The 27,309-nt window shown below is 38.3% G+C and overlaps 2 protein-coding genes across 4 annotated transcripts; one reads left to right on the forward strand and one right to left on the reverse strand.

Moving 5' to 3' along the window:
- Positions 1-465: 465 nt before the first annotated feature.
- On the reverse strand, positions 466-19,803 carry LOC141907913 (uncharacterized). The gene is made up of 17 exons (XM_074797674.1): positions 19,642-19,803; positions 15,653-15,972; positions 14,175-14,401; positions 13,904-14,017; positions 13,191-13,286; positions 12,650-12,793; positions 11,477-11,665; positions 10,802-10,939; positions 10,304-10,411; positions 9,522-9,746; positions 8,502-8,646; positions 8,003-8,134; positions 7,362-7,675; positions 6,874-6,942; positions 5,873-6,338; positions 5,210-5,282; positions 466-3,910 (listed from the first exon to the last, which is right to left on the reverse strand). The coding sequence occupies exons 2-17, from the start codon at positions 15,954-15,956 to the stop codon at positions 3,715-3,717; spliced, it is 2,940 nt and encodes a 979-aa protein (XP_074653775.1). The 5' UTR covers positions 15,957-15,972; positions 19,642-19,803; the 3' UTR covers positions 466-3,714.
- Positions 19,804-20,058: 255 nt separating this feature from the next.
- LOC141907112 (uncharacterized) lies at positions 20,059-27,024 on the forward strand. Of its 3 annotated transcripts, none has more exons than XM_074796682.1 (12): positions 20,059-20,197; positions 20,328-20,429; positions 21,153-21,237; positions 21,337-21,413; positions 21,758-21,835; positions 21,928-22,005; positions 23,673-23,773; positions 24,349-24,479; positions 24,953-25,010; positions 25,241-25,312; positions 25,421-25,532; positions 26,344-27,024. In XM_074796682.1, the coding sequence occupies exons 2-12, from the start codon at positions 20,359-20,361 to the stop codon at positions 26,444-26,446; spliced, it is 966 nt and encodes a 321-aa protein (XP_074652783.1). In that variant the 5' UTR covers positions 20,059-20,197; positions 20,328-20,358; the 3' UTR covers positions 26,447-27,024. The 3 variants fall into 3 exon arrangements, with proteins under 3 accessions (XP_074652783.1, XP_074652785.1, XP_074652784.1); XM_074796684.1 differs by having other exon boundaries at positions 23,673-23,767; XM_074796683.1 differs by having other exon boundaries at positions 20,060-20,195; positions 20,322-20,429.
- The last annotated feature ends 285 nt before the right edge of the window (positions 27,025-27,309 follow it).

Genomic DNA, 27,309 nt, shown 5'->3' on the forward strand with positions numbered 1-27,309 from the left:
GCCAGGTCCGGTGGCACAGTCATAACCTAAAGCCTCACTCAGGGTACCAATGAATCATAGGGTCAACTCATGTCGATCATCTAGGGGGGACCTGAGTTAGGCTTAAGTCCAGAGGTCCTTTTAATATAAGACTTGTCTTAACTTGTTTGATTGGCTCTACAGCGGAACCTCGTTACAACGAATTTCACAGGATCAGAAATATGTTCGTTATAACCGATAGTTTCTTAAAACCAGTATGAAATTTGTTATAACCAGTATGAAATTAATCAGATTGTCTTTTGGGTCGAAATTCTATATTTGTTATATCTGATGAATCGATGTATCCGAGTTCGTTGTAACGAGGTTCCGCTGTAGAGCCAAGTTGGTCTAGACTGGTCTTTATGTGCGCTGGGGCCCCTGTACAATGCTCGTCTAGATAATTTGCATTTCGAAATTTCTTTTTGACAGGAATGATAAGATAATGCCAGCATGCAGGAAAAATTACTGAACAATGTTCGTTTTGTTTTGATATTCTACACATTTTTAAATTTAATTAGAGGATATTACTCTTTACATAGTATATGATAACAACGAATACATTTTTTACCACATTGAATTAAAAACAATACCGTACGTGTATTTTGTGAGAACTCCATTATTAGTAAGCTTACGAAGAGGGCACTCGGCTATAATTCTCAGTTAAATAATCGTTAATAAGTGTAATACCACATGGGTGGACCCAGACAGGAGCACAAGAAGGGCGTGCTCCGTTGCAATTTTCCCAGGCTCTTTTGAAAATATGGCGGCGTTATTTTTCTGGGCATTTTTCTCACCCGCAACTAATAAGACGGCAGTAAATGTCCCTCAAGTGCCTAGAAATTGTATGAAAATGCGCTGAAGTTTCCAAATTTCGCAGACCCTTGTTTTGGCTGCGTGAATACTTAAATACTTAACTCGCCCCTTTTCAGCGAGTATATATGCCCTTTTTCATTTCTTCGTGCTCCTGTCGAAGTCTGACCTGGGATCCGCCCCTGTGTCGGAGATGATCACCGGATTATGATGATAGACAAACAAAGCAAAAAGTTTAGTCATAGAGCGTGTGCAGTTAAATACCTATTTCATTTCACATCGAAAAACAAGGCCACAGATGGCCCCCGCATAGCTTCCCCGGCAAAAACCTCCATATAACAATAAAAGATAAAGTTCATTAAGTATCCATCCAAAAGAGCTTGTTGGTCCAACACCTACTAGAAACAAATACTGTTAGTTTAGGGCTAGATACCAGTTATCATATTGTCCAAACACGAAGCCCTATTGAATACACGTCTAATTTATGATAATACAATGCCCATCTCGATATCACACAATCATATTTCAAACGAAACGCAGGTGATTCTCGAGTTGATACCCTTTCAGTGGCGACTTAATACCAGAAAGTGCTGGAGATAATTTGAAAGTTTTTGTCAACTCCAGTGTGGAATTACAGGCACACAGCTTTGGTCTGTGGATCTACACCGCAGCACAGTGTATCGTTATATATTACCATGGTGCGGTGTACGAGCGAAGCCCATCAGCAGTTTATACACCGTACTGTAGTGTAGACACACTGAAAGGATTTATTCGATTTATTTTATTTCTTCAATGATTCAGTTTATTCGAAATTCGATTCAGGAGTATTAAATACTTTTTGTGAAATCAGGCCCAAGGCATCGGGAACCGGTTTCGTCAAGTTTTATGACACATTCGAAACGGAAGTTGACGAAATAGACGAAAAATCAACTGATTTCGAATTGGTTTGAATCCCAACAATGGAGTATTGGGGAACTGGAGCCTGAATAATCGTCCATAAGAGTCCATAATCGAAATTGAAATATGATCCGTAACATAAAAATAAAGACTCAAACATATAATACATATGTATGCAGTTTAAATATCGCGATTGCAATCAGAAAATTAATATTTGAGCAATAAACAATAAATTTAAGTAAATCTATGCGTGTAGCAAGAGTACATACCGGGCAAGACGATAACGACATTTTTGGCACAATATACAAATTTTCACACTTATAATACAAAAAATCAATGGTCGAGGGTCAGACCGGAATTTATAAAGTACTATACCGGGTATGTACGAATTCCAGCGATTTAATTATGGATTCTAGGCTGCTCAAACCACGAGGAACAAAGCCTAGAGTGCGCCAAATATACCAACAATAGTTACTATAACGCGATTAAGGTCATTAAAATTTCGAACGAAACCGACGCACGTAAAACGTTATTATAGGTACAATATACCTGTGCACATGTACATAGAAATAAAACTTTGAAAATAAAGAGAAAACGAGACGCGAGAAATTTTTCCATAAATTTTCTACACAAGATATATAACACGTTGATATAAATATGAACACGGGAAAAACCTCCACATTAGAATCAGGCGTAGTTCGAAAGAATTTACATATCCATTCAGATATAACATCAGTGATGCTACTGTTGACGTCTCTTTTCACGAGTAATATATTAAAGTCTTCGTGTAGTTATATAATCTTCCAATTTGATTGCGCAGGAACCTCATCTCAACTGACATTTTCGATTGAAATAAGCCAGAAGTTTCAAATCGGAAATTAAGTACCGGTACAAAAGCCGGAAGTTTGTCATCTGATCACCGTGCTTTCAAGAACTGATCATCAAAGCTTCATCAAACAATGGTGAATGTCTTCAGAGGATTGGTTTCAAGCCAGAGATAGATATCCGTATTGATTTAGATGTACAACACGGAACCGAATATACAATCTTTTCTTTTTACGCACAAGAAACCGACAAAATTGATTCAAATATTCATTTTCGAATTTTCTCTTTTAACGCGGATAAGGAATCAACCAATTTTTTCTGCTAAATTCTCACTTACGTACATTTACAAAACGTCCTGTCAAAATTTCATCACAGCCTTAATAACAGTTTTCATATTTCACTATTCCCATATATGATATCGATATATACATTTTTCACTCTATATTAATCCCTGTCCTTCACAAGTCTGAAGGCCAAGCCTACTAGATTAAAGAAAACAAAGTCCAAAAACATTAAAATAACCAGTACACAGGCCTACCGGTTTACAATAAATACAAGAGGGCAAATTTCGGATTGAAGTTCCAGCTGTACTGTAGCTACAATGAACATAATATACCTGGAAGTATTGACCTGAATTGATCAATAAAATCGATAAAGTGACTTGAGGGGTCCAGCCTTAGAGAACCACCCTTATCAAAATAAGCAAAGCAGAATCATCTCTCTTCTTCGTCAAAACATTGAACCTTGCTTTTGCGGAATTTCCACACGCAACAGTTACATCATTTCTTTGTAACAGTCGAGAAAGTAAGAGAACTTCTTTTCATCTTGTTTTACACCGATGAATACCTCAATTAGTTAACCCACACAGTTTCAAAATCAATCAAATATTATATCATTCGTAGTTAATCAAACAAATAGTTAAACTAGATCTATTTGGAATGGTGTTTCCATTAAGCGAGAACTAATGTGATCTTCATCTTTTTCAATTAACGTTTCTGCAGTTTTTTTGTTGTTATTTTTCTAATTAAGAGTATACATAGTTCTATACATACATACATACATACATACATATGTAAACTTTTTTATTTCATTACATTAACAACAGGCAATCGAAATCTTGTTCTTCGAATATTGGTTTTAATTTTTTTGTAGATTCTAAGAATCTTACTGCGTTTTGAAGTGTTCTTCGATGTGTTTATTCAACGCGTCCGGACTGTCGAACAGGCGTTGACACATTGGACAACTCATGCCGAAATGATTCTGCACGTGGTCTTCGAATTGAAGTTGCGGATATTCCGAGCTGAACGTGACGCCGCATACCGGGCAAAGTTTCTGGGGTTCGCCGGCCGCATCAGAAAACCTACAAAATTTAGAATCTTTCTATCAAAACGCTTGCCATTCCATTCCTTATGTTGTCTTTAAAACCGTCAGTTGAGGTATCAATCCCCTGCCTGTACCCATACCCTAAGACAAGTATCATTTCCCATCATCATCATCATCATCATCATACAGCACCTCATAAATACAAATTTTGTGGGCAAAAGTGAAATTGTCGTATTAACCCTTTCAGTGCTGACTAATCAATGAATAGTGCTGGAGATGATTTGAAAATTTTGGAAAATTCCACCCTTGTGTGTTGAATAACGGGAATACCACTATAGTGCATACACACCGCGGCGCGGTGAATCGTTAGTTACTCATATTTCACTACATTTGACAGGTGCTGCCATTTTCAATAGAGATAACAACTGATGATTACTAATTACATCAATACACCGCAGTGCGGTGTACTAGCAAAATCCATCACCGATTTATACACCGCACTAGAGTGTAGATGCACCCGAAAGGGTCAGAGTTTTTCATATTATCCAAATCTTGGGCTGGTTGCTGAAAAGTTGGTTACAGTTAACCATTGATAACCATTGATAGATAATTGACATGGTGACAATTAAAAGTTCGATAGATAATTGATAATCAATAGATAATTGACATAGTGACAATTAAAAATTCAATGTTACTAAAGTATTTATCCGTTGGTTATCTTTAACCGACCTTGGACTGGCCCCAGCAACTGGCCCCAGGATTGATATAGATATGTTAGCTGGGACATGCTGGAAATCATCATAATAAATGGGTTCCATCTTGAACCGAATCGTAATTACAAGGTTCAGCCGTATCATTGTTTACCATCAAAGAAGGCCATAAGTCTATATATACAACCTCTTAGCTTTGATATTCAATGTCCTTTGTAAAGAAGGTACTTAACATACCTCTCTTTGTTTTTTTGAGGTAGCTGCCATAAAAATGTCCTACTTATTTATCTTGTACATGGTTCTAAAAAGTTTCTATGAAATGAGTTTATCTCTCGTTGAAAAATATCAACCCTTTCAATATCCATTTTTGTGCAATTTCCAGCGCGTGTGGTGATCACAGGGATAAAATGTTTTGTCCGTCATTTACAAATAAAGATACCTCGCGCTGGGTCCAGACAGGAGACTTTCACGATCAATAAGGATGGCAATAGTCTGAAGACTGTTGGAGGGAGGGTTCAGACAGTAGATTGATAGCTGAATCGATGATACTCATTTTGTATAGACACTTCTTGAAATCACTATATCATAACTGATAGTTACCAGTACGGGGACACACATATACATACCCTTCTTCATCATCACAGTCTTCACCAGTTTCAGGAACGATATGATCAACATTTTCGCGTACTCGAATGTCTTCTACAATGTAATCATATCATATTATTATTTACTGTCAAAGGAAGGCCATAGCCCTAGATAGGACATGTAGATCTTTAGTGTCCTTTGTGATATAGGTATTCACAAAGTAGCTCTCTTAAATTGTTAACTGCTATAAGTCCTACTTTATGTCTCATGGTTTTGGCTTAAAGTTTCTATCGTATAAGTTTTCATATATCCTAATAGTCATCTTCAGGAATACTGATACAATACTCCTGGAGATAACTGTTAGGATATAATCAAAACGTCAAATGAACTAACTACTAGCTCAAGAAAACGTTTTTGCACCTTATCATTTTTCTTTATTAATTGTCGGATTCCCTTTATATATCATTGTCACAACACAAATATAGTGTCTTATTAATGGTGACTCTCATACTGTTAAATGTTGAAATTAAGAAAAAAAATCAGAATTTTCGGTCGTTCTCTAAGAACTGTTATTATGGAATGATAATGGTTTTAAGGGAAAGACCGATAATCAGGATTTTTAGAATAAAATTTCAACATTACGATATTTTAGATTTTTCGTCTCATGATTGTGAGACTTATCTAAGCTTATCTAACTTTCATACCTAGTCTAGTTGGAGTTTGGTAGCTATCGTTGACGTGGTGCACCGCCTTGAAAACCGCGGCGAGTTTAGCAGACGGCAAAACCTCTGGTTGCAACGGCAGCGGATACTCGGTCACCGGCTGCGACAGTATGTCCGACGAGTCGTCGGTGTCGTCGCTCGGCGGCGCCGTCGGTTTGACGACGATATTCGCGCGGCAGAATCCATCGGTTTCCGAAACGGGCGGCGATGACGACGACCCAGCCGATGCCTCATCATATTCGTCATCGTTACGTCGTCGTTGTTGAAGCGATTTGATGCGGTCGTTGATGTACGACTCGAATCGCTGTTTGTCTACGTTGTCGCCGTCAGTCGCGGTGTTGCGATTCGACTGAACTAATCGCGCGACGCCTGGGAATGTTTTGCGATCCAAACGCACGACTTCGAACTTCGTCGGATGCGTCGCATTGGACGACGTGGTGAGTTTAGCCTGAAATGAATGTGAAAATTATATCTAATTCATCGTTCCCAAGGTTACATGACTTAGAAATTCCCAAGTATTTCAAATGGGTGATTTTTCCAAATGGAAATTGGGCCTTAATTAAAATGAACAGATGCCATCATTCGTACTACATTTTAATGTTTGCTGGTTGATAAAGGAGATTTTCAGGATAATTTGCTGAAGAAAGTTCCCCTTGGCAAATGCAATACGTGAAATGTATATGAATTTCCCCCAATATCTCCCTGACTAGAAGAAAATTTCTCAAATATTTCCAAACTGGGATTTATCATTTCAAAATTCCCAAGTTTTTCCCAATTTCCCAGTACTGCGGGAACCGTGCTAATAGCATTCGTCCTGGGAACCGAGAAAATAGCACAACGTAAAAGTTTTTACCATTTTAAACCCTTACGTTTGGTTTTCGGGATTTTTGAGTAAACGGGTTCATGTTTATAAGACTTGGAAGAATAAATAAACCCGGTAGAATATGACTGATGTATGTAAAACCACGTTCGTAGATATTTACCTCATTTCTCCAAAATCTGACTTCATTTTTCAACGAATCGATTTCTGTCTTTTGCCTGTCAATAACATCCTGCAATGCATCCACATAGAATTCATACATATTCCGGTTATTTAGAGGCTTAGCTTATCAAGACGAATAAGCCACGATCGCGCGAGCATCCATTGGCCAAGGAACAACTGTTCACACAAGGGTGCCAAATGGGCCCATGTCTGTTTGGCCCGACCAAAAATGTCAGACCAGACCCTAGCCGAATTTTAGCACAGGTCAAACTGGTGCACGTGAATTGCAACTGGTTCCGGAAGCGGTTGACTTTGGTTTTTTTAAGAATTGCTTAGGATCGAGTGAGTGGTTTAAGCGTGAACGCACCCTCTAATTAGGCAAAATTTGACTCGGGTCTGATCCAGGCCAACTTGGGCCTGTCTGAAAAGGTTGGTACTGGCCGCAGATAGATACCGCCAAATCGAATGACGATCATAGTACGTACGCACCTGTAGAACATGCACGCGTTGATTGTAATCGAATTTGAGATCCTCCATATTCTTATTTGATCTCTCAAGATTTTTCCGATACTGACGCACTTCGTCGAGAAACTGCTGTTGCAGCACGGTGTTACGTTCTTTCACGTGTTGCAGCATCTGTTTGTATTTCACTTTCTTTTCGGTGCGCGACTCCAGTTCGACGGAGAGCGATTCCAGTTGAGCTTGTAAATCGACCGGTATGTGTTGTTGCTCGGCTTCGGTCGCGTCATCGTCGCGGATGATATCATCCTTTTCGACTTGCGTGCAACTTTCGCGTAGGGCTCCTGTCATTTAGAAATAGGGAAAATGTTTTTTTACGGACGACCACGCGCAATAATTTTGGTCAATTCTTTTATCTATACTATATAAGAACAACGGCGAAACTTTGCTTCAAGTTTGCACGGTCGGTGCGCTATTCATTAACAAGTTTATGTTACCAAATGAAAGATACCGAAAGGTTAGTTATAAGTCATAGCTTCAAGCTTAGGTGCCTAATATGAATGCAGCTGACAGATTTCAAAATTGCTGAAACCGATTGATGACCCTCGATCTAGCATCAATTTAATTGCTCTATTGCTTTACTCTATCACTATTGAATTACGCGAACTTACGGTCGAGGAAACTACGTAATTCCTGGTTTCTCGGGGTCGGCTGCTTGTCAATACACGCCGTTGACGATTTAGTCTGCAATTGTTGGCTTTCGCAAATGACCGGAGTACTGGTGCCGCTGGTCACTTGTGAAACTGAAAAATGCAAACCGTACAAGGGTCTTGTAACAGAAGCCCGACAACAATATATCTGCCCATTGATACCTGTACCCCTTGTTCATATATGTTCACCAGCAGTCACCTCTTTCCAAGTAAATAGAAATGGAATCTGATCTCTGATCAACAACAAGGGGCCAGTTTCACAAAACGAAATTATCCATAAGTAGTTGACAAACTATTCATTTTGACAAACTCGTCGACAAAACTTTTCAAACTCACTTCTCATGAGCCAAAGCTTCTCTCGTCATAATGGAAAGTTTGCAATTCTAAATAGCAGGAAATCATTATTTCACAGTTGTGAAACTGGGCTATTGTTTCTTGCAGGTTTAAAATTGAAAAGTACCGATTTTCTTTGTTTTCTTCAGTTCACTGTGCAGCTTTCTGCATTCAACGAATTTTGCCTTGTACTCGTCAGCACCCATACACAATCTCTCCTTCAAATCGGTGATCTCGCGACGCAAATCTGACTCGACCTGTTGCTTCAAACGCTATAGTCAAGAAAGATGTACAAATCAATTTACGTTCCGAGGAAAATAATTTTATTAGTCATTTGTTGCGATCGCATCGTTCTTTTTTTTCATATTCTATCTGTATATTCTAACACCTCAATACTTGTGGATATATCCGTTCCATAATATTTATTGTACCGTATTGTATTTCTATTATAGTGACATGTTAATAAATCATGAGTTATGAGTAGAGACCATGACAATGATTTAAGGATTTTAGAGCCCATTCCATGATACTCAAGACCTCGAATTGACCCATTCCCATTTAAAAAATTTTAACAACTTCATGGACTGCCATGAACTGGTATGTTTACCCATTAGACACCGCAACTTCATATTTATGTTCCAGAAAAACAAACGCTTAATTAGCCAATGAAATTTGCATATAAAGATTAAGTAGAGATACAGTGTGATAACTACTGAAAATTATGAATTATAACAATTGGTTATTCTGAAGATAATCATACAGGCTTTCCATCGCTGTATAGATTTGGTCAATCATTGGTCAAAAGTTTGACCTTTGACCCCGTCAAACTATAGGTGGCGTAACAGTACAACGGACGTAGGCGGACGTTCTGCGGAGATACGAGTCGAACGTCGACGGATTCTGCGGTCTAATGGGTTAATACACTATTGCACGTACAGTCAATTGGTTACAGACAATTTGGTTAGGCTAAGTCATCGTAGACGAAACAATCGTTATGTTGATGCTTCATCCAAATGATGACTGACGCTTAGAAAATTGAACTGTACATATGTACAAATTAGGACTCACAAATACTGACGAGTTCAGAAATGTGACTAATTAACAAGCGTTGACCGTGTAGGACGATACGCGAATAAAAAGTACGTACCTGAGTTTTGATTGTGTCTTCCAGTTGTAGGCGAATCTCTTCGTATTGTTTGCGATATTTCGACAGGCGTTTCTCCAAACACAGCTGCGCCGTTTTCATCGCGAAGATCGCGCCGTCCTTCTCCTTCTCTTCCTCTTTCACTTTTTCGACGTATGTCTGCTTCTCCTCGAAGCCGTCGTTCAATTCTTCGAGCAAATTCACTTTCAACTTCAAACTCTGATTCTCCTGTAATCGAGTGAAACAGTCAAAACCTGCTTATTTTCAGATTGCTGAACTGTTTTTTGAAAGTGCTGGGGATAATTTGAAAATTTTCGAAAAATTCCAACCCAGAGCATTGAATAACGGGTATACCGCTTTAGTGTATACTCCATGGTGCGGTGTATCATTAGTAACTAGATATTTCACTAACTTTGACAGGTGCGGCATCTGTCAATACAGATAAAACTCATAACTAATTGCATCAGTACACCGTACCGCAAAGTTCATCCCCGATTTATACACCGCACCGAAAGGGTTTTAATGATTAAATTCTGATGCGAAAACGAACTAACTACAGTTGAGTTACAAACAACTGACATTCTATCACCATACTTTCGTGATCATCGAGCCTTTGGCCAATCCATACTCGAGTCGACATAAACCAGTTGAATTTCATCGGTTTCAAATAATCTAGATTATCAAGTAGGTAGGTTTTATTGTATTTTCTATAGTTTTCTTGCAACATCATTCTGGTATAAATTTTGATAAATCTAATAACTACCTGGTGTACTCGCGATACGCACCTTATCAAGTCTGTCAATTTCCTCCTTAAGCGTGAACGTCTTGGTCTGATAATCGGCCTCTAGTCGCGCCACTTGTGACTTTATGATGTGCTCCTGCGAACGTGCCTTCTGCAACAACAAAACTACACGGTGTAGATATCTTTCAGTATCTTATTCTCGATTGCATACGATAAAGACCTGGGTTCAGGTACAATATGTCCACATGGTGAACTAAGGTGACAATCCAGGGCTGGTGGAAGCAAGTTGACATTGGCCTGGCTTATATTTAATGGCGCAAGGCATCCGCAGAAAAACTTTTTTCAAGCTAGGAGTTGGCGGTCTTCCCTGTCAAAATTAATTTTAAATGGTTGCATTTCGAAGGCTTCAGGGACTATTTGAAACCAAACCATAGTTTTCCGGTATCATGATTTAGACGCAGCTGTTTCAAAATCAATCATACGGAAAAGGGACGAAACATGAACGCAAGTCCCAAGTTGGCCGATAAAATCCTTCATTTACCTCGAGACTTTCGGCCATTTTGTCATGAGCCGCGTGAACTGCGATGACCTCATCGTTCAGCATAGATTTACACTGTTGAACAGTAACAAGTTTGTCCTCGGAATTCTTCAGCTGTTCTTGTAGATCGTCGATTTGTTGCTGAAATTTACAATTTTTTTCTTTTTAGTCATGTACCGGTCTTTCTTCGCTTTGACATTTCTTATTGCCTATTTTCCGAAATTGAAGGAGATTTTATTGAAGATCCTTCAATTTTGAGAATTAGGTAATTAAAAAATGTTTGTAGTTGTGCAATTAACTATGAATTGTTGGCATTTCACTCAAATTAAAGGATATTCAAGGACCTTGAAAAATATTAATGGTTTAGGAGAAGTTTTTAAGGAATCAATGACCTGCGAAAGGAGTTTCAGGCATTTTGCTCAAATAAAAGGAGTTTCAAGCACATGATGGCAGCAAAGATGGCAGCACCTGTCAAACATAGTGAAATATTAGTAACTAACGATATACCGATCCGCGGTGTATACGCACTTTGGTGGTATTCCCGTTATTCAACACCCGTTATTCAAATTATCTCCAGAATTAGGGTATTGATTAGTCAGCACTGAACGGGTTAAGGAATCATGGAGTTGTAGGGACCCGGTTACCGCAGTACATATATGAGTTAAACTTGACACGAACCTTGTCACAAGCGGAAATAGATGTCAGCTGATCGAGTTTTGCACGTTCGTCATTCAGTTCGGTTTCCATTCGGTTCAGGAGATGTTGTTGAGCTTGTTTACTGTCGTCTTGTTTTTTCAGTTTACATTTCAAAGACTCGATTTCTTTCACGTAGCTGCCGACCACCGATTCCGAGCTCGTGAAATGGTTCTGAAATACGTGTGTGAAACGTAAGCATCTTGAAATGAAATTATTCAGTGTGTCCCTCAACACCTATTATTATCATTCATATATTAATAAAGAATCCACAATTGACTGTGGCAATCGAGGATTCCATTTGTGGCAAACAAAAGATCCATCTCCCAGCAAGAGTGTTCAATAGAACATCGGTGCCAGGTTTTTTCTCAGATTCGATTAAAATCTAATTCATGATGAATGATGAATAAATTGGGCGCCAATGTAATAGCGGATACGGCGTAGTTTTCTAGTATAAGTAGATAAACGCTAACCATCGGATATCACGAAAAACAATGAAGTTTTCGTTGTCCTGCGACTGTAATCCAGAGAAATCTCACAATAAATCAGCGAAAGATGTTAAATTTAGTAGAAGACGACAATATGTTTAGAGCAACGTTTCACCTGAACGCTATAAGCCATCATCTGGATCCAGTTCCACAGTTGTGAGTTAGAGTTAACTCTGAGTTAAAATTAGTTCATTTTCAATGAGTTAAGTCAGGGTCAAATTTTAACTCTGAACTGTGGAACTGGACCCAGGCATTTGCGAGTACTGCGGGATTTCTCTCGATTATTCACCTTACACGGATATTGTGCATCATCTCACTGCGTCAACTAACCACTGACAAACATTTGAGCAACTAGCTTCAGGGACCAGTTCCATAGTCATGGCTTTGACTTAAGACCAATCTAAGACCAACTTAGTTCTATAGCCAATCTAACAACTTAAGACCAGTCTTAAGATTTAAGACCACTCTTGGACTGTGCAACTGACCTCAGGGGCCAATTTAATTCCAAAAGTGGTCTTAAATCTTAAGACTCGTCTTAAGTTGTTAGATTCAATGGCTATAGAACAAAGTTGGTCTTAGACTGGTCTTAAGTCTAAGCCATGACTATGCAACTAGCCTGCGTAACGATGATTGCAGAAAAATATCTTCGTCATCTCTCATTTACTCATACCTTGTAGAGTTCTTTTTCTTCCTCGAGCATTTTCAGTTTGCCGAACAGCGCGTCTTTCTCGCTAGTCAAGCCTTTTATCTTGTCTTGCAGCGCCTTGATGTACACCTCGTTCATCTCCAGTCGTTTCAGGATTTCATCTTTCTCCTAATAAACAAAAAAAGAACAGCTCCGCGTGGATATATAGACGATGATTTCACCGTTAATTCTAAATTCTGAAAATTCTGAAGTTCATATTTCAGACCAAATACAGGTACCCGGTATCTCTCGAAATTTACTACAATCTACAGTAAAAAAGTCCTTTTCGATGTCACCGATGAGACCATTGAAAAATATGGCGTCATAACGAATATGGCGTTAAAAAAGAATGGGTACATGTATTTTCAACGAATTTGGGTTAAATTGAGCAAATTTGTTCTCTGGAAATGGCTGCATTAAAACTTCGTTGATTAACTTTGACTGTAGTTGGTCGATACACAAATTCATATTGGTTGAATATTACTGATTCATTTTTGTGACGTAATATATAGGCAGCAAAACTTACAGTGGAAATGGTCTTAATTTTCTCCCTTAACGATTCCTGCAAGAGAGCCATGTCATTCGCCTCCGACAGAAGACTATCAGACTTTTCTTTTAGTTCCTGAAATGCATATTCAAGTCATACACAGTACAAGTCATAGCTACTATGCATTGTTAGACTGGCACCGAGCAAGGTGCAGTCTGGTGTATTTGTACTAAAGTATCTCTCGTATTATACCTTCCAGTAACTACAACGGCACATTTATAAAAACGCCATCAGCGTCGGATCCCTGTTATAAGCCTGTGCTTAAGAAAACTCAATCACTATTGTATACAGTGTGTTTGTGTCAATAAAATCCAGAAGTAAGATTTATGATGCCCTACCACACTGCGGAACACAAAAACATAATTCTTTTATTCCACTAACTAAAACATATTCCGACTAGGGAATAACCATCTGGGATCAAGTAAAGCATTGCCAAGATTTTATGTATGGATTCATATCTACTTTGTTCCTCTTATAAAATGAAATACCCTTGCTATTAGTGATATGCATGACACCTAGTGGCTACTATCTAGTTAATCAAGTTAGTCTCGAACTCCTTTTCATCACAATACTTTATTTAAGAAAGGCCGCTAAACAACCCGACCTTGTTAAAGATATTCCTCAATCTTGAGGTAACCATGCTATTGGTTTAAGGAAAAAAAACTTATTGGAAAACTTATTCAATAAATTACCTTGTTTTCTTCCTGTAATCTGTCAATTTTCTCATGATCGCTAGCCACTTGTTGACTGGCTTCAGCGAGCTTCACCATTAAATTAGAACGCTCTTTGTCCAGTTCAACGCAAGCCTTAAAAAGACGTTAGTCGAAATGTAGACGGTAATTGAAGCGTGATAAGGGAATGAATGATCCCTAACCCAGCGCCACTAGCAGAATCCTTGCTTGCCGCAGTAGGTACGCGGCTATTATCCGATATTCGAATTTCGAGTCGAAAGTGAAAACCTACCTGATCGAGTTTGGCATTTTCATCTTTCAGCTTTTGAATTTCGGTTTCGAGTACGATAGTCTTCGACGTGACGACGAGCATGTCGCATTCGTCGTCGCTGACCTCGACGAAATCGTTCGCACACGGGCTCTTGAATTGGAACGGCGTGCTGGCACCGCGAATTTGTCCCGAATTCGCGACGTAGCAGAACTGATAGAAGTCACCGTCATCCTTGGGAAGGACGTGAGCTGAAAGTCAACAAAAATGCATAGTTTGTACGAGTGAACTGATATTAATAAATTTAACAAATAATAACCCGCAGTAGATATATAGAAAAGTTTACTATCTGACAGTTTTGGGGTTGCTTAAAAACGCCATCATAAGAGGATCTAAAATGACCAATAATGTATTGTATCATTATTGTATCATTTTAGTTTCTCTGATGATGGGGTTTAGAAGTAACCCCGAACTGTCAGATAGTAAACTTTTCTTTTTCTATAGGCCTATATCTAACTGTGGTTTTTTATTTGTTAGCGTAGTTTGTATGATTGAATATTAAGTCCAGCAATAACATTTAAAATCCAGGATCCAGTTCCACACTTCCACACTTCCACAGCCTAATTCAGTGTTAAAATCAGTTCATTTTCAATTCTATCACGTCATATAGGCCTATTTGAATTTTTAGTACATGTATAACAGTTAACACAGCTAAATCCAGATCATTTATGGTTAATGAATTCAATCCGGTTTATGACTGGTAGACTAAATCTCAGTATTCAAAGTTAATTAGCAAAACCCGCAGTTGATGATACAGTTGTTAAAAATTTATTCTTATCTGACAGTTTCAGAGGGGCCTGGTTCGACAGTTGTGACTTTAACTAAACTCAAGAGTTAAAATCAGTTCATTTTCAATTTAGTCGAATCTAGTCAGTAACCTGCGCGTGGTTTAGTTTCACGATCGGATATTTCAAGCCCATCCGATTATAAAAGCTTACCACTGACGATTAGGCCTGCGTTTTTCAAAGCAGTGTTAAGTTATCCCTGTGATAAGACTATCCCAGTGTTAAATTTAACTATCCCAGTGATTGTTATCATAGGGATAACTTCTCGTTTTTCAAAAGCATTTTATCCCAGTGATAACTATCACCGGGATAAGAGCTTTATCCCAGTGATAACAAAAAATCCCAGTGATAACAAAAAGAAAATGGCAGCCATTTTGATAATTTATCCTGGTGATAGTGTTGCTATCACCACCTCGGAGGTGTGTTAACTTTATCACTGGGATAGCTGATTTTATCTCGGTGATAAAGTTAACACAGGTTTGAAAAACACACTATCCCAGTGATAAAAATATTTAACACCGGGATAGCGATTTATCACCGGGATAGGGCTTATCACCGCTTAGAAAAACGCAGCCTAGGTAACTAACTAAGTCGAATCTTAGCCCGTGGAACTGGATCCTGAACGTCTTCCTAAAGACCGGATATTTTTCGGCCTACCTTGAAATAGAACGTTTCCCCTACATTCCGATCCCGGCTTGTAATCGGACGGCAGCACGACCCAATGAAAATAGATGTACTCGCGCGAAGAACTCCAGCCGACCTTGTACAGCCCGATCCAATCATACGCGGTCGCGTTGTGTAGCGGGGTCACCGTGAAGCGGCACTCGACGTGCGCGTCGGTCGGGTAGGTCTCGGCGACGTTGTGAAATATGACCTGCGCGTAGTCGGACTGTGCGAGCGCGTTGTACATCGCGAAGCCGGCTTCTTCGTCGATGTTGATATGTTCGTAATCGATTTCCATGATTATTCGATCCACGCTATAAACGGAAGTAGAAAATTTTAAAATCTGCACGTTTATCTTAAAGACAGACCAGTGGGGCCAGGGTAAAAAAACACTAAGGCTAACACTAATGCACTAAGGCTAGAAAAATTGGTACCTTGTTTCTCTGCTCTGCTGAGCTTAAAAGTTGACGCGGCTGGCCACCTATCTACCCTGTACATTACTTTTTTATAAAATCGTGATCAATTTTACCATAACAGACCCTATATATGCTACAGAAATGAACTGATTATAAACTTTATTACATTTTACAAAAATGACCCGACCGCTGCGGAGAAACAAGGTATCATTTTTGTTTAGCCTAAGACTAAGGACTTTTTCAGCAATTTAGACCCAAAAGGAAAGACTTTTCAACTTGGAAAGAAGTACTTTCCAGTAAAATGAGGGCTCAAAAGGAAGCACTCAAGCAATGCCTTCCCCAGAATACTAGCCATGTAGACCAGTCATACATTCCAGGGTAATTCCATAGCACTTTCCTGTACATTCAATCCTGACTGACAATTGAATTACCAGGCATAAGTACTAAATACTTGTACAGTCGAATTAATTAGCAATAAAATTGCGTGTGAAAAATACATAAAAATCAAATTTGGATGGAATTTTTCATCAAAAGGAAGGACTTAGAGTCAAAAAGAAGGACAAAGATGATGTTTGTTCAAACTTTTTCCAAAAGTAGGACTCGGAAGGAAACCCTGTAAGAGCTGGTCATGATCTATGGTGATAAGAACCCAGAAGGCGCTGTTTATTGATAAAAAGAGATATCAAGGCAATGTGGCATTATTCCAGTAAAGGCTATTACGCTGACCTTTATACTGGGTATGATACATAATTAGAAAATCTATCTCAGTGCCGCCAACCTCAGAAAGGTGCTATCAGTAACAAATTGAATTTTTCCAGTAACATTCCATTGAAATATATGAAAGAGAATGTTCAAATTAATCGGTAGGCCTAATCAACAGTAAGACCTTCAGTAACATCGTTTATATTTTTGTATGCATCAAACTAAGCATTTCTCGTTATAAAATGGTAACAAATACTGAATATCAGGAACAGTTGGCAGCTCTCCTATTTTTACATCTACGGTAAAAACCGGGGGTTGGAGTTAAGAATGGGAGGGGGGTTAGGTTTCGGGCTAGTTTAAAATTCTATTCATATCTAATTTTGATATTCAGGGATGGAATTATGACCTAGTAAGGTTTCTGAGTTGGAATTTGGGCTAGATTCAAGCGTTAGCTAGTCTGAATCCTAGAGGGGTAGATACTAGACTAATGGTAAGGGTAAGGTTCAGGATTATGAAAAATAATTAAAAGTTTGGACAACCGAACGCTAGGCCTATACCTGACGTATAGAAAAGTGACCAAAAATGCAGTCTCATAACAATGGATGGACAGGCGGTACATCTAAAACTTGGAGGTGATATTTTGCCGATGCAGCATTATTCAACTAAAAGCTTCTTTGTGGACATCTATGTATATATCGAGATTTACTAATAAAAATAACAATAAAATCATTTTATTAGGTAAGGGATAGGGGTTTCGATAGGGTTAGGATCTTAGTTACCTAATCGGTGGTGGTAAGCTTTAAGGGCTTATATCCGATAGTGAAACTAACCCACCAGTCCCTAGGGCTTAGAGGGTTAGGGTTAGGTTTAGGATCGATTTTACACAGCTGGGAATTAGGTAAGGATTAGGTTGAGTGCTATATGTAGTTCCAATAGCCATTCGTAGAGATTCAAAGAACCTCTATAGTAGAGAATCCCACACTGATAAAACGAAAGTAGATTAGAAGTCCGAAAAAAAGTTTCCTATAGGCCTATAGCTCATGTGTTTTTATTCATTCGACGTTTCAACTATAGACTAATAGTCATCTTCAGGAATATTGAATTAACAAGAAATTCTCTACTATATCGTTACAACACGAAATAGTGTTTCTTCAATGGTTATCAAAGAACCTCTATTGTTTATCTATGCTTAGTTAGTTACCAAATCGTTGGTGATAAGCTTTTATAATCGGGTGTTCGTAATGTCCTGGCGTGAGTTCGGGCAATCTCTTTTTACTCGATTTTCTCCAAATCCCCAATTTTCAAAGTTGCGCGTAGTGTAAATTTAGCCAAATCAGAACGAGTTAAAAGTCGTCAGCAATAGTGTTACCTTTTTTATTAGGTAGAAGATATTTTACCAGATCCGGTCACCGACTTCTGAACTCTATTTTTCCGGATATCGTCTCTAATTGGTTGATTTACTCCGCGCATGCGCAGAGAGGTGCGCGACTTAGAAAATTCGAAGGAAGTGTGGAGAACAGAGTTTGAGAAAATAGAGCGGATAGAGCGAGACTCGAACCGGGGCTAGTAAATCCCAATAGACCACCGAGCTCGCTGAAAACCACCCGAATGTTTTAACTACATATAGCCTCTTCTTAACCTACCCTAGTTAGTTACCTAATCGTTGGTGGTAAGCTTTTTATAATCGGATGGGCTTATACCAACGTTAGGGATGACAAGGACCAAAACACGGTTGAAAAAAGTAACACTTCAAAAGTATACTTTCTATTCACTTCAGTCCACAATTAATGGCTTAATTCATAAACTAACACAGGTACCTTTCGAAATAATCCAATTTTAAGTATGTTTCGAGTGGTTAATCAACATTATTTTGAGAAATTAATTAATTTCTCCACCAATTTCGCCATTGGCCGCCATTTCTCTGTATTGCACATGTGGCATGATAAGACAAGGGGACCTACAAGGATTTATATAAAACTTCCAAGACGAAACGACAATTTTTGTTTTCGATGGTTTTCCAACTTATATTTCAAATCTTCGTGTTTTCCATAATAAATAATGAAATAATAAATTCTGGTAAAAGAAAAATGTGAATAAGTGTTGATTTCTTAATTTTTTTCAATTTCGTCGTTTCGCTTCGTTAGTTTGTGCTGTTGTCCTGGCCTCAGTCCACAGGTGCCAGCACCTCCAGTAATTTTCAAAATGGCAGCTGTTGACCCGACGGATATTTACTCTCACTTTACGGCCGATTTGCACATGGATTAAGATCATCAGGTGAGGTGTTATAGGTATCAGACAAACTACGAATCTGTTGTGCGTCGATTACAACAAAAAATAGACGGATATCTTAAGAGACAATGAAATGCCAGGCAAATTACTCGTCAGTCAAATTGGCTGACGAAGATTTCATACAAAAATGACCTTCCCATTCCTGACTGTGGTTTGTGAAAATATCCGATTGTGAAACTAAACCACAGACAGGTTACTGACTAACCCTACCCTACCTATCCCTAGTTGTGAAACGGAACCCTCTGGACTCTCTTCTCACCTTCTTGACACTAACGCTATCGAAACCCTAACCCTAAACCCAATAAAATGATTTTATTGTTACATAATATTCGGATCCGGCAAAATAGCGTTCAGAAGACGGTGACCGCATCCGGCTAAATAATCACTTTTTTATTAATTAGGAATAATGCCACGTCAGAGAATATCCACTGCCCTAAACCTTTACTTAGCGATGTGATATTAGATGACAACATTCAGAATCAGAATGAATGAAAATTTGACTTTGTTTACAAATATAATTTCAATCTGAATGAATCAATTTCCTTTTGGATATGGAATGGATTTCGGATTGCCTACCGTCCGTCCTTTGTTTTTAGACAAGTAAGAAGACAACCTTCTCGATAAGTGATCGTGTACGAATCAAAGTGAGAGTTGACAACAGTAGTTTCAATATCACTAATTCCCCGTATTGCTAATACGTATGTGATTTTTATTCACCACACAATTGCAATGTTTTTATTTGTATGTGACGTCATCGAATTTACTTCCGCGTTTGCAAACTTCAGACGCCAGAGAGCGGTACTAGCTTGAACTACCTTCGACCGGGTTCGAATCCCACAATAAATGCTGAATCAAAAAAGAATCGTATTGAAATCCTATTTATCAAATACAATTCTGATACAAGAAAATAAAATGATAACAATAGAAAAAATAGGTTAAGCTGAAACTACCAAAAAATGCCATTGTGTATCGTCCTAGGTCTATGCTGGTTACGATCTAACCGTAAGCCGAACAGTTTTACGCCGATTATCAAAATCTGATTTAATTCCTCCAATTTCGCCTTTTAGATTGCGGATACCTATGAATGATTTGGACGTGTCGATTCTAAACGATTTTCTCCGATATAACAGAAGTACTTTTTTGTAATTTTATGAATGTCCATCGTAGAATTTGAGACGTTGTCAATGTCAACAAACAAATTCAATTCAATTAATTATTTAATAACCTTTAAAATTTTAATTGATTGAAGTTTATCTAATCAGGTCTTTAACGACGAATATGGAGTGATTGATAATGATGATGACGGATGAAATTAAGGCTTTAGGTGAAGTTGGTGCCCCGGCTCTTGTCAAAAGTATTTCAAGGTAATCTTCAGTAGCCTTTTTTATTAAAAAGTGGCTATATTTACGGCGTTGTAAACGTAAAGCGGTCGTAAATTCTATATTTACGACGGTTTTATATTGAATTTAGGATTATGCTCTAGAGAGGAGACGATTAGTGTCAAGAGGGTCCAGAGGGTTAGGGTAAGGGTCCGTTTTACCCCCTAGGGATAGGATTAGGGTCAGGTGAGGCTATATGTAGTTAAAAAATTCGACTGGTTTTCAGCAAGCTCGGTGGTCTATTGGTATGATGCTGCGCTAGTGATTTACTGGCCCGGGTTCGAGTCTCGCTCTATTCCGCTCTATTTTCTCTAACTCTATTCTCAACACTTGCCTTGAATTTTCTAAGTCGCGCACTACAGTGCGCATGCGCGACATGAATTAGCCAATCAGAATGAAACGTCGTAAGTATAGCTGCTGTCGTCCGTCTACGGCGTCGTAAAAATATCCTGAGCGTTTTTTATTGTCGAAACCAATTTATCACACATTTCTGTACCGGTATGCTGTTCCTATCTGAATGTAGTAGTTAGGCTACTGGCATTTAATATCTATGTCTTAACCCTGGAGTTGAAATGATTGAAAATGAATTTGTCTTTTAGGAATACATAGGACCTTTTTGTTTTACATATTGTCATTGATGCTAATTATCAAGTAGTCCTAGTTTGGTTTTGTTTTGCTAGGACTAGTAATTCAATGTCTTACCTTTAGGCCAAATTCAAGCAGTGGCGCGAGACCCCCATCACGAGATGGTGGAAGACCCCCTTCGCGAGATGGAGCAAGACCTCTTTCACGAGTAAGATTGAGTACCGTATATCTTGGAATATCGCTCAGTTTTATCAAGGCAAAAATTAGTCTCTTAGTCGTCTATAAGTCACTATTGTCTCTTTTTAAGCAAAGTTCATCGGGTGGAATTGAAGTATTACCATCCACTGGTGTAGAAAATTCACTCGAAAATGGATTCACAGTAAGGTAATATCATGATGTAGAGGGCCTCAATTGCTAATAATTGTATGAATTTGTTCTGACATCCCTCATACAGGATGATTCCTCAATCAGCAGCCACTTAGGCTTAGTGCACTGTCAAAGTCTATTAAGAGACCAGCAATAGGACAAGAAAAACATTTAGCTTAAGGTCATAACAAATTTAGTTAGCCCTAGAGTTCATCAAATTTGAGCACGATTCGGCGCCATTCGTTCTTAGAAAAGCTTTGCATTTGATAAAGAAAGGATGTAAGCAGAGATTTTAACAGAGGCGATGTCTTCTTTTATTGATTATAATTCTTTTATTGATTAATCTCTTTATCGTATTTTAGAAGCCGTCCTGACTCCGCGCGAAGCATAACTCCCGTGAAACAAGTGGCACTACCTTCGATTCCGCGAAAATCTGAAAAGTCAGTGCAAAGAGAATATTCGAAATCTTTTCGAATGTTTTTTTTTTTTTAATTCTCTTCTGTATCGCATTACGTTGATTTTCCTTCCACAGAAAAGAACCTGCGTCCGATTACGACTATCACAACGAACAGAAAGTGAATTTGAAAATGAGTAAAGCTGGAAGGCAGAGGTATGTGCAAGCTTTGAATCTTCCATTAAAGGAAATTCCCACATGAAGCAAAGAAAGAATGAGTGCCCCCCGTAATTCAATAGTAGAGGATTCGGAAAATTGAACGCATTTAAACTGACTGAGAAACATCTGGGCTGGGTTTCATAGACGCAGAATCAAGATAATCCCCCGGAACATTTTGAAATTTGTCAGTTATTACTATGGTCAGGGGCGGATCCAGACCGTATTAGCCGTATTGCCCAATAGGGTCTAGAATTTTTAAGTGCCCTTCGAAATTTCACCGGCAATATTTTTGACGGCATTATTTCAGCAACCGCTAATTCCTTGTCCGTAATCCGGGCATAATTATAAAATTAATCGGTATATACTGCTGCCGAGAAAATGAGGAGAGATAATCATATTTGTAAAGCCTTTAATCATGATGAATTAAAAAGGGCACTTTCCTTTTGCAAGGGGCACTCATGCTTTAGATGAGGGCACCTTGTCCTTGCCTTTTCAGGGAGGGCTAAAGGGGCACTCGTACTTTAGAAGAGGGCACTATACGCGGAAAATGTTGAAGAAAAGGGCAATTTTTGCCTAATTTTTAAAATTTTAGGGGCACTTTCGGTTTGGAAGATGGCACACAACATAAGGATAAATGTGAAGACGAGGCAATTTTTGCCGATTGTTAACAATGAAGGGGCACTTAGCCGTATTCTGTATAATTGTTAAGGGGCACTTTTAAAGATTATAGGGGCACTAGGCGAAGTTGGCGACAACCATTCTTTCATGGGTTCGCCAGCTTCATTTTTTATTCGCATCTGTTGAAATCTTGTCTCGAATTCGTTTATTCTGGATTGCTCTGCTAGCCTCTAGAAGCCCTCTAAAAGCCTTTAAATGGTACCATATTTTCAAAATTTTCTGGGGGTGGGCCTTCGGCGCTCGCATTAACCTGGATACTGGGTGTGCCCTAAGATCAGAAAGGTGCCCTTAAATTTCCTTCCAATGCTGTCTACCCACCCCCCTGGATCCGCCCCTGATGGTTTTTCATTGTTACTATGGTGGTTGTCACCCAGAGGTTGAAGATTTACCCCTAGGGGTAACTTCGATACCCAGTCTATGAAATCGGGCCCTGCTTTTCTGTAAAGGGTATGGACTGTAGATGCAGTTTTCACTAATAAAGCGCTGGTGAACATTTTTTTAAATGACAAGGGCGTTATATGAATTTACAGATAATAATTATAGTTAATTGACATACAATTAAGCCTGTTAATTGATGTGGTGACTATTAAAACTGTTAATTGACATGGTTACAATTAGAACTGTTAATTAACATGGTGGAAATTAAGACTGTTAATTGACATGTTGACAATTAAAACTGAACTTACAAGCGAAATCCCACAATTGAAGACTACATAAGTTAGAAAACTGAATTTCTTTTAGACCACAACGTTGATGGAGTTGCTTGAAAAAGCAACATCATAAACTTTAGAAATTTTCAATTCTTCATGTATGGGGATTTTCCTTTAATTTTATTTTTTCACCGATGAGTGTGTTTCAATCACGCGTAAAACTGTATTGTTCCGTGTGTGTCCAAATGGTGCCATGTTTTAACCAACTTCTGAACGAGCCAGATTTCATAGGTTCATTTGTGGCAGAAATCTCTGACACTTTTTTTCATTCAATAGTCACGATGCCAGAAATCCGGAAAATCAAGGAAAACTAATAAAGCCAATCGAAGAAATGGACTTGAATGATGGTGATATACCTGTAGGACCTGGTGGTACGGGTAATTCATACATTTCTTTTTTATATTCGATATTGAATATGAAATTAGCTTACTGTTGTCCTACTCGCACAGCTAATGATCGGCTTGCCAGAACCATCCACCTTCAGACATTCAGCATTTTAGTCTTGACGATCTCGTTTCAAAGTTGGGGGTAAAATAAATAATGTTGGTAATTTATTAATATATCAGTTCATTTTCAATCAAAGATCTCTGTAAAAAGATCAAAGACAAAGGTGGAGTCGTGAACACAGGTAGAGCTTGAGGAAGAGCTTGCATGATTAAAATTTGGAAACATTGTAATAATGGATCGCATGTCTTGAGGAGTTAGGCCCATAAGGCAGCAGTACCTTTGTTTAACCTGTGTGGAACATTTGAACACTTGTAAAAGAGTTTTCCATGATAATGGTGATGAAAATAATAATAATGATGATAACTATTTAGGCATAGATTTATATAGTTCCTGTTCCATTCAAGAAATGTTCAGCAGCATTGCCAATCTTCCATGCATTAATCATCCGTTGTTCCAATGGTTTATTGAGCTAAGATCTTTTATACCCAATCCGCAAAATCCATAGGAGATCAGTTCGGACCGAATGATGAAGACAGCAATGATGACGATGGCGATGAAGATGAGACAAGTAGTGAGGAGGTTGAAGACGATGATGATGATGAACCAGTAAAAGCACCTACTGAACTCATCATGGAAGTAAGAAGTCTGAAGTATTTGAAGAATTGATAATCCTGTCATTATCACTATCATGGACTGGGGTCCTCTTAGTCTTCATTTCTGTGGTTTAGTTTCACAATCGGCCAGCTCACTAATTGGTGAACTCAGTCAACTAGGTCGAGTGGCTAGGCTAGTTCAGTCAACTAGGCTGGTTCAGTCAGGCGGATCAGACCGGTCCGGTCAATTCAGTCATCTAACTACATACCGGTACCTAAGAATTGATTGTAACAAAGGGAAACGTCACATAGGTTTAAGCCAGCGTTCATCATACCTTGTTGAACCCTTTTTTCTCGGTAACTGAATGATTAGAACCAAAGCAGACCCTGTGATGTAATCAACCTAGACCGATGTTGAGCAGCTTCATTTATATGCAAATCAAAAAGAAAACAATATTTTGTCACCTGCAATTCACAGAACATGTATGGACAATTTCACTATTTGTTGATTTTCAGTTTCTGCATTTTGTAATGAATGAAGAATTCGAGAACGCCCAGAAACTGTGTAAATTAAGTAAGTCTCCCTGTAGTATAGTACAAGTTTTATTTGTACAGTAGACCGCGCTTTAAATCCGATCATAAATCCGATCTATTACAAGAAATCATGATTAAACATCACATTTTGTATAGGTGAACTGTAAATGATACTAATCCCGATTAAACTGATCTGATTTAAAGCTGGGTCTAAAGCTTAATTGAGAGAAATTGAATTCCTCGACAATAAACAAGTAATTTCATTTTCAGTTTTGGTTTATGAACCGGATAATAAAGAGGCAAATACGTTCCTTCCGCTCATCGAGGAAAAGCTACAATTAGGCAAGTTGAAATTTTGAAATGAATCGTAGATTTAATAATTTCGGTAAAGCTAGTTCTTCTCATATCGTAGCATTTCCATTCAAGATTCTTTTATTTCGTTGACTGCAGATGAGGAGAATTCTGACAATTCAGATTCCGATGAAGATTCTGGTGATGACGACGATGAAGATGATGATGGTGAGAGTGACAACCAAGAGGAAGACAGTGATGTATCTGGCAGGTATGTTTTGTTTAAGGCACATCATCAGTATTTAGTCAATAGACCATTTCGTCAGTTTTAAGAGAATTTCCGGTACAATGAATAATCTATACACTACCATAGAACACAGGAATTGCCAAAAAATTTCCTCATATTTTTTTGATTATGCAAATTAATGCAAATGAGGCATGAATTTGAGGTGCAAAAGAATGTATCTTTTAAATGGTGGTGCGCAAAGATTTTTGATTGCAGACAAAGATGGATACAATCTCTCACTTAAACCCTAATACATTGCATTTACAGAAAAAATGGCAGATTTTGCAACAGAGGGGGAGGGGGTTGAAAAATTCAAATTTTATGCGTACGTAATAAATGAATGATCCTCAGTCAAACCCGCTTAATCTGGATCGGCTTAATCCGGATTTTGGTCTAATGTGGCTTAATCCGGATTTTGGTCTAATGCGGACAAGATTTGCAGTTCATGTGGTCATTAGTACAAGTTAATGACTTAAAATCTGGATTTCCTGTAAACTGGTAAAGAGTTTTGTTGGTCCCAAATCATCCGGATTAGGCGGATTCTACATGTAATGTATGGAATAACAAACTGTAGTACAGAGTGTATAATAAATGATTAATAAGCGAATGGAAAAAACCCATTATTATGCATCACTGAACATGCCATGTCTTTAATTGCTTTTTGTTCGATGGACAAGCGGAACAGGGGTTAGTGCAATGTGGACATTCTGTGCACTGTCAAAAGGGTCAAATTTTTTGCTGGCGTCTTTTATGGACAACCGCTTATCATTTGTTTTCTTTTTTCGTATATACATAGTAGTTCGGAAGAAAGTAGCAGCAATGAAGAGGACAGCGATGAGGACAATGATAAGGCAAAAGAGGAGGGTGATGAGAACCGGGAATTGACAAAAAACAACTGACCCCTGCAGTTGACTGGTTCTGAATGGAATCATTTCAAGTCGTTTGGATGCATTTAAAGCAAAATCCAGTCACTTGTACATTCGGGATTAATGACGGATGAATTTGGATGTGCACTGCTTCTAGATTTAATTATATTTTTCATTACGAAGTACTAGGTGCGCGTATTTGAAAGACCAGAAATCGATATGATCTGTGATACATTTTAAAACGTTGTGTTTTCCGTCCAGCTATGAGCGATCGTAGTTTAATGTTTTTATGATCAACTACGCCTCTCTGCAGCGTAGGTTTCACTTGTATTATCCCATTGTGCGTGAATATGGCATCATTGATCGGGTGTCAAGCTGGTGTACGTCGTTTTCATATTAGTAGTTACATAAGGGGATGTATCCTATGGGATTTTGACGATACCCAGCATCTACAACGAAATTGGTCCCCTATTAATATTAACCGAAAGTGAAAACGGTAGTTTAAAGTGTTTGTGTGAAATGAAACGTATCAGTTTTATCAAAAAATCGTTGTATCAAAATTGTATGAAAAGAAATGTTTGCTTGTATCCAATGTACGAAATACATCGAAACCTTGTGTTCTTGTAAAATATATATATATATATATATATTATACGACTTGATCGAAATTCTGAAGTTGGTTGTTTTTTTTTTTTGGTCACCATTTCTTGTAGGCTGAAGAAATATGAAAAACACAGCAAGGTGAAAAACCTATCCACGGTCATAGATTAAGTTATATCCTCGGCACATTTTAATCACCAGGGGCCGGTTGCATAGTCATGGCTTAGACTTAAGACCAGTCTAAGACCAACTTAGTTCTATAGCCAATCTAACTACTTAAGACCAGTCTTAAGATT

Source organism: Tubulanus polymorphus, chromosome 6, assembly GCF_964204645.1.
Source record: "Tubulanus polymorphus chromosome 6, tnTubPoly1.2, whole genome shotgun sequence".
NCBI lineage: Eukaryota > Metazoa > Nemertea > Palaeonemertea > Tubulaniformes > Tubulanidae > Tubulanus > Tubulanus polymorphus.

Coding starts and splice junctions, on each gene's coding strand:
- LOC141907913 (XM_074797674.1), bottom strand. CDS start 15,956: ATGGAAATCGATTACGAACATATCAACATCGACGAAGAAGCCGGCTTC. Junction 8,647..9,521: donor AAGACACAATCAAAACTCAG/GTACGTACTTTT, acceptor TCTTGACTATAG/CGTTTGAAGCAACAGGTCGA. Junction 6,339..6,873: donor TCAGATTTTGGAGAAATGAG/GTAAATATCTAC, acceptor CATTCATTTCAG/GCTAAACTCACCACGTCGTC.
- LOC141907112 (XM_074796682.1), top strand. CDS start 20,359: ATGATGATGACGGATGAAATTAAGGCTTTAGGTGAAGTTGGTGCCCCG. Junction 21,238..21,336: donor GAGCAAGACCTCTTTCACGA/GTAAGATTGAGT, acceptor TCTCTTTTTAAG/CAAAGTTCATCGGGTGGAAT. Junction 25,313..25,420: donor CGAGGAAAAGCTACAATTAG/GCAAGTTGAAAT, acceptor CGTTGACTGCAG/ATGAGGAGAATTCTGACAAT.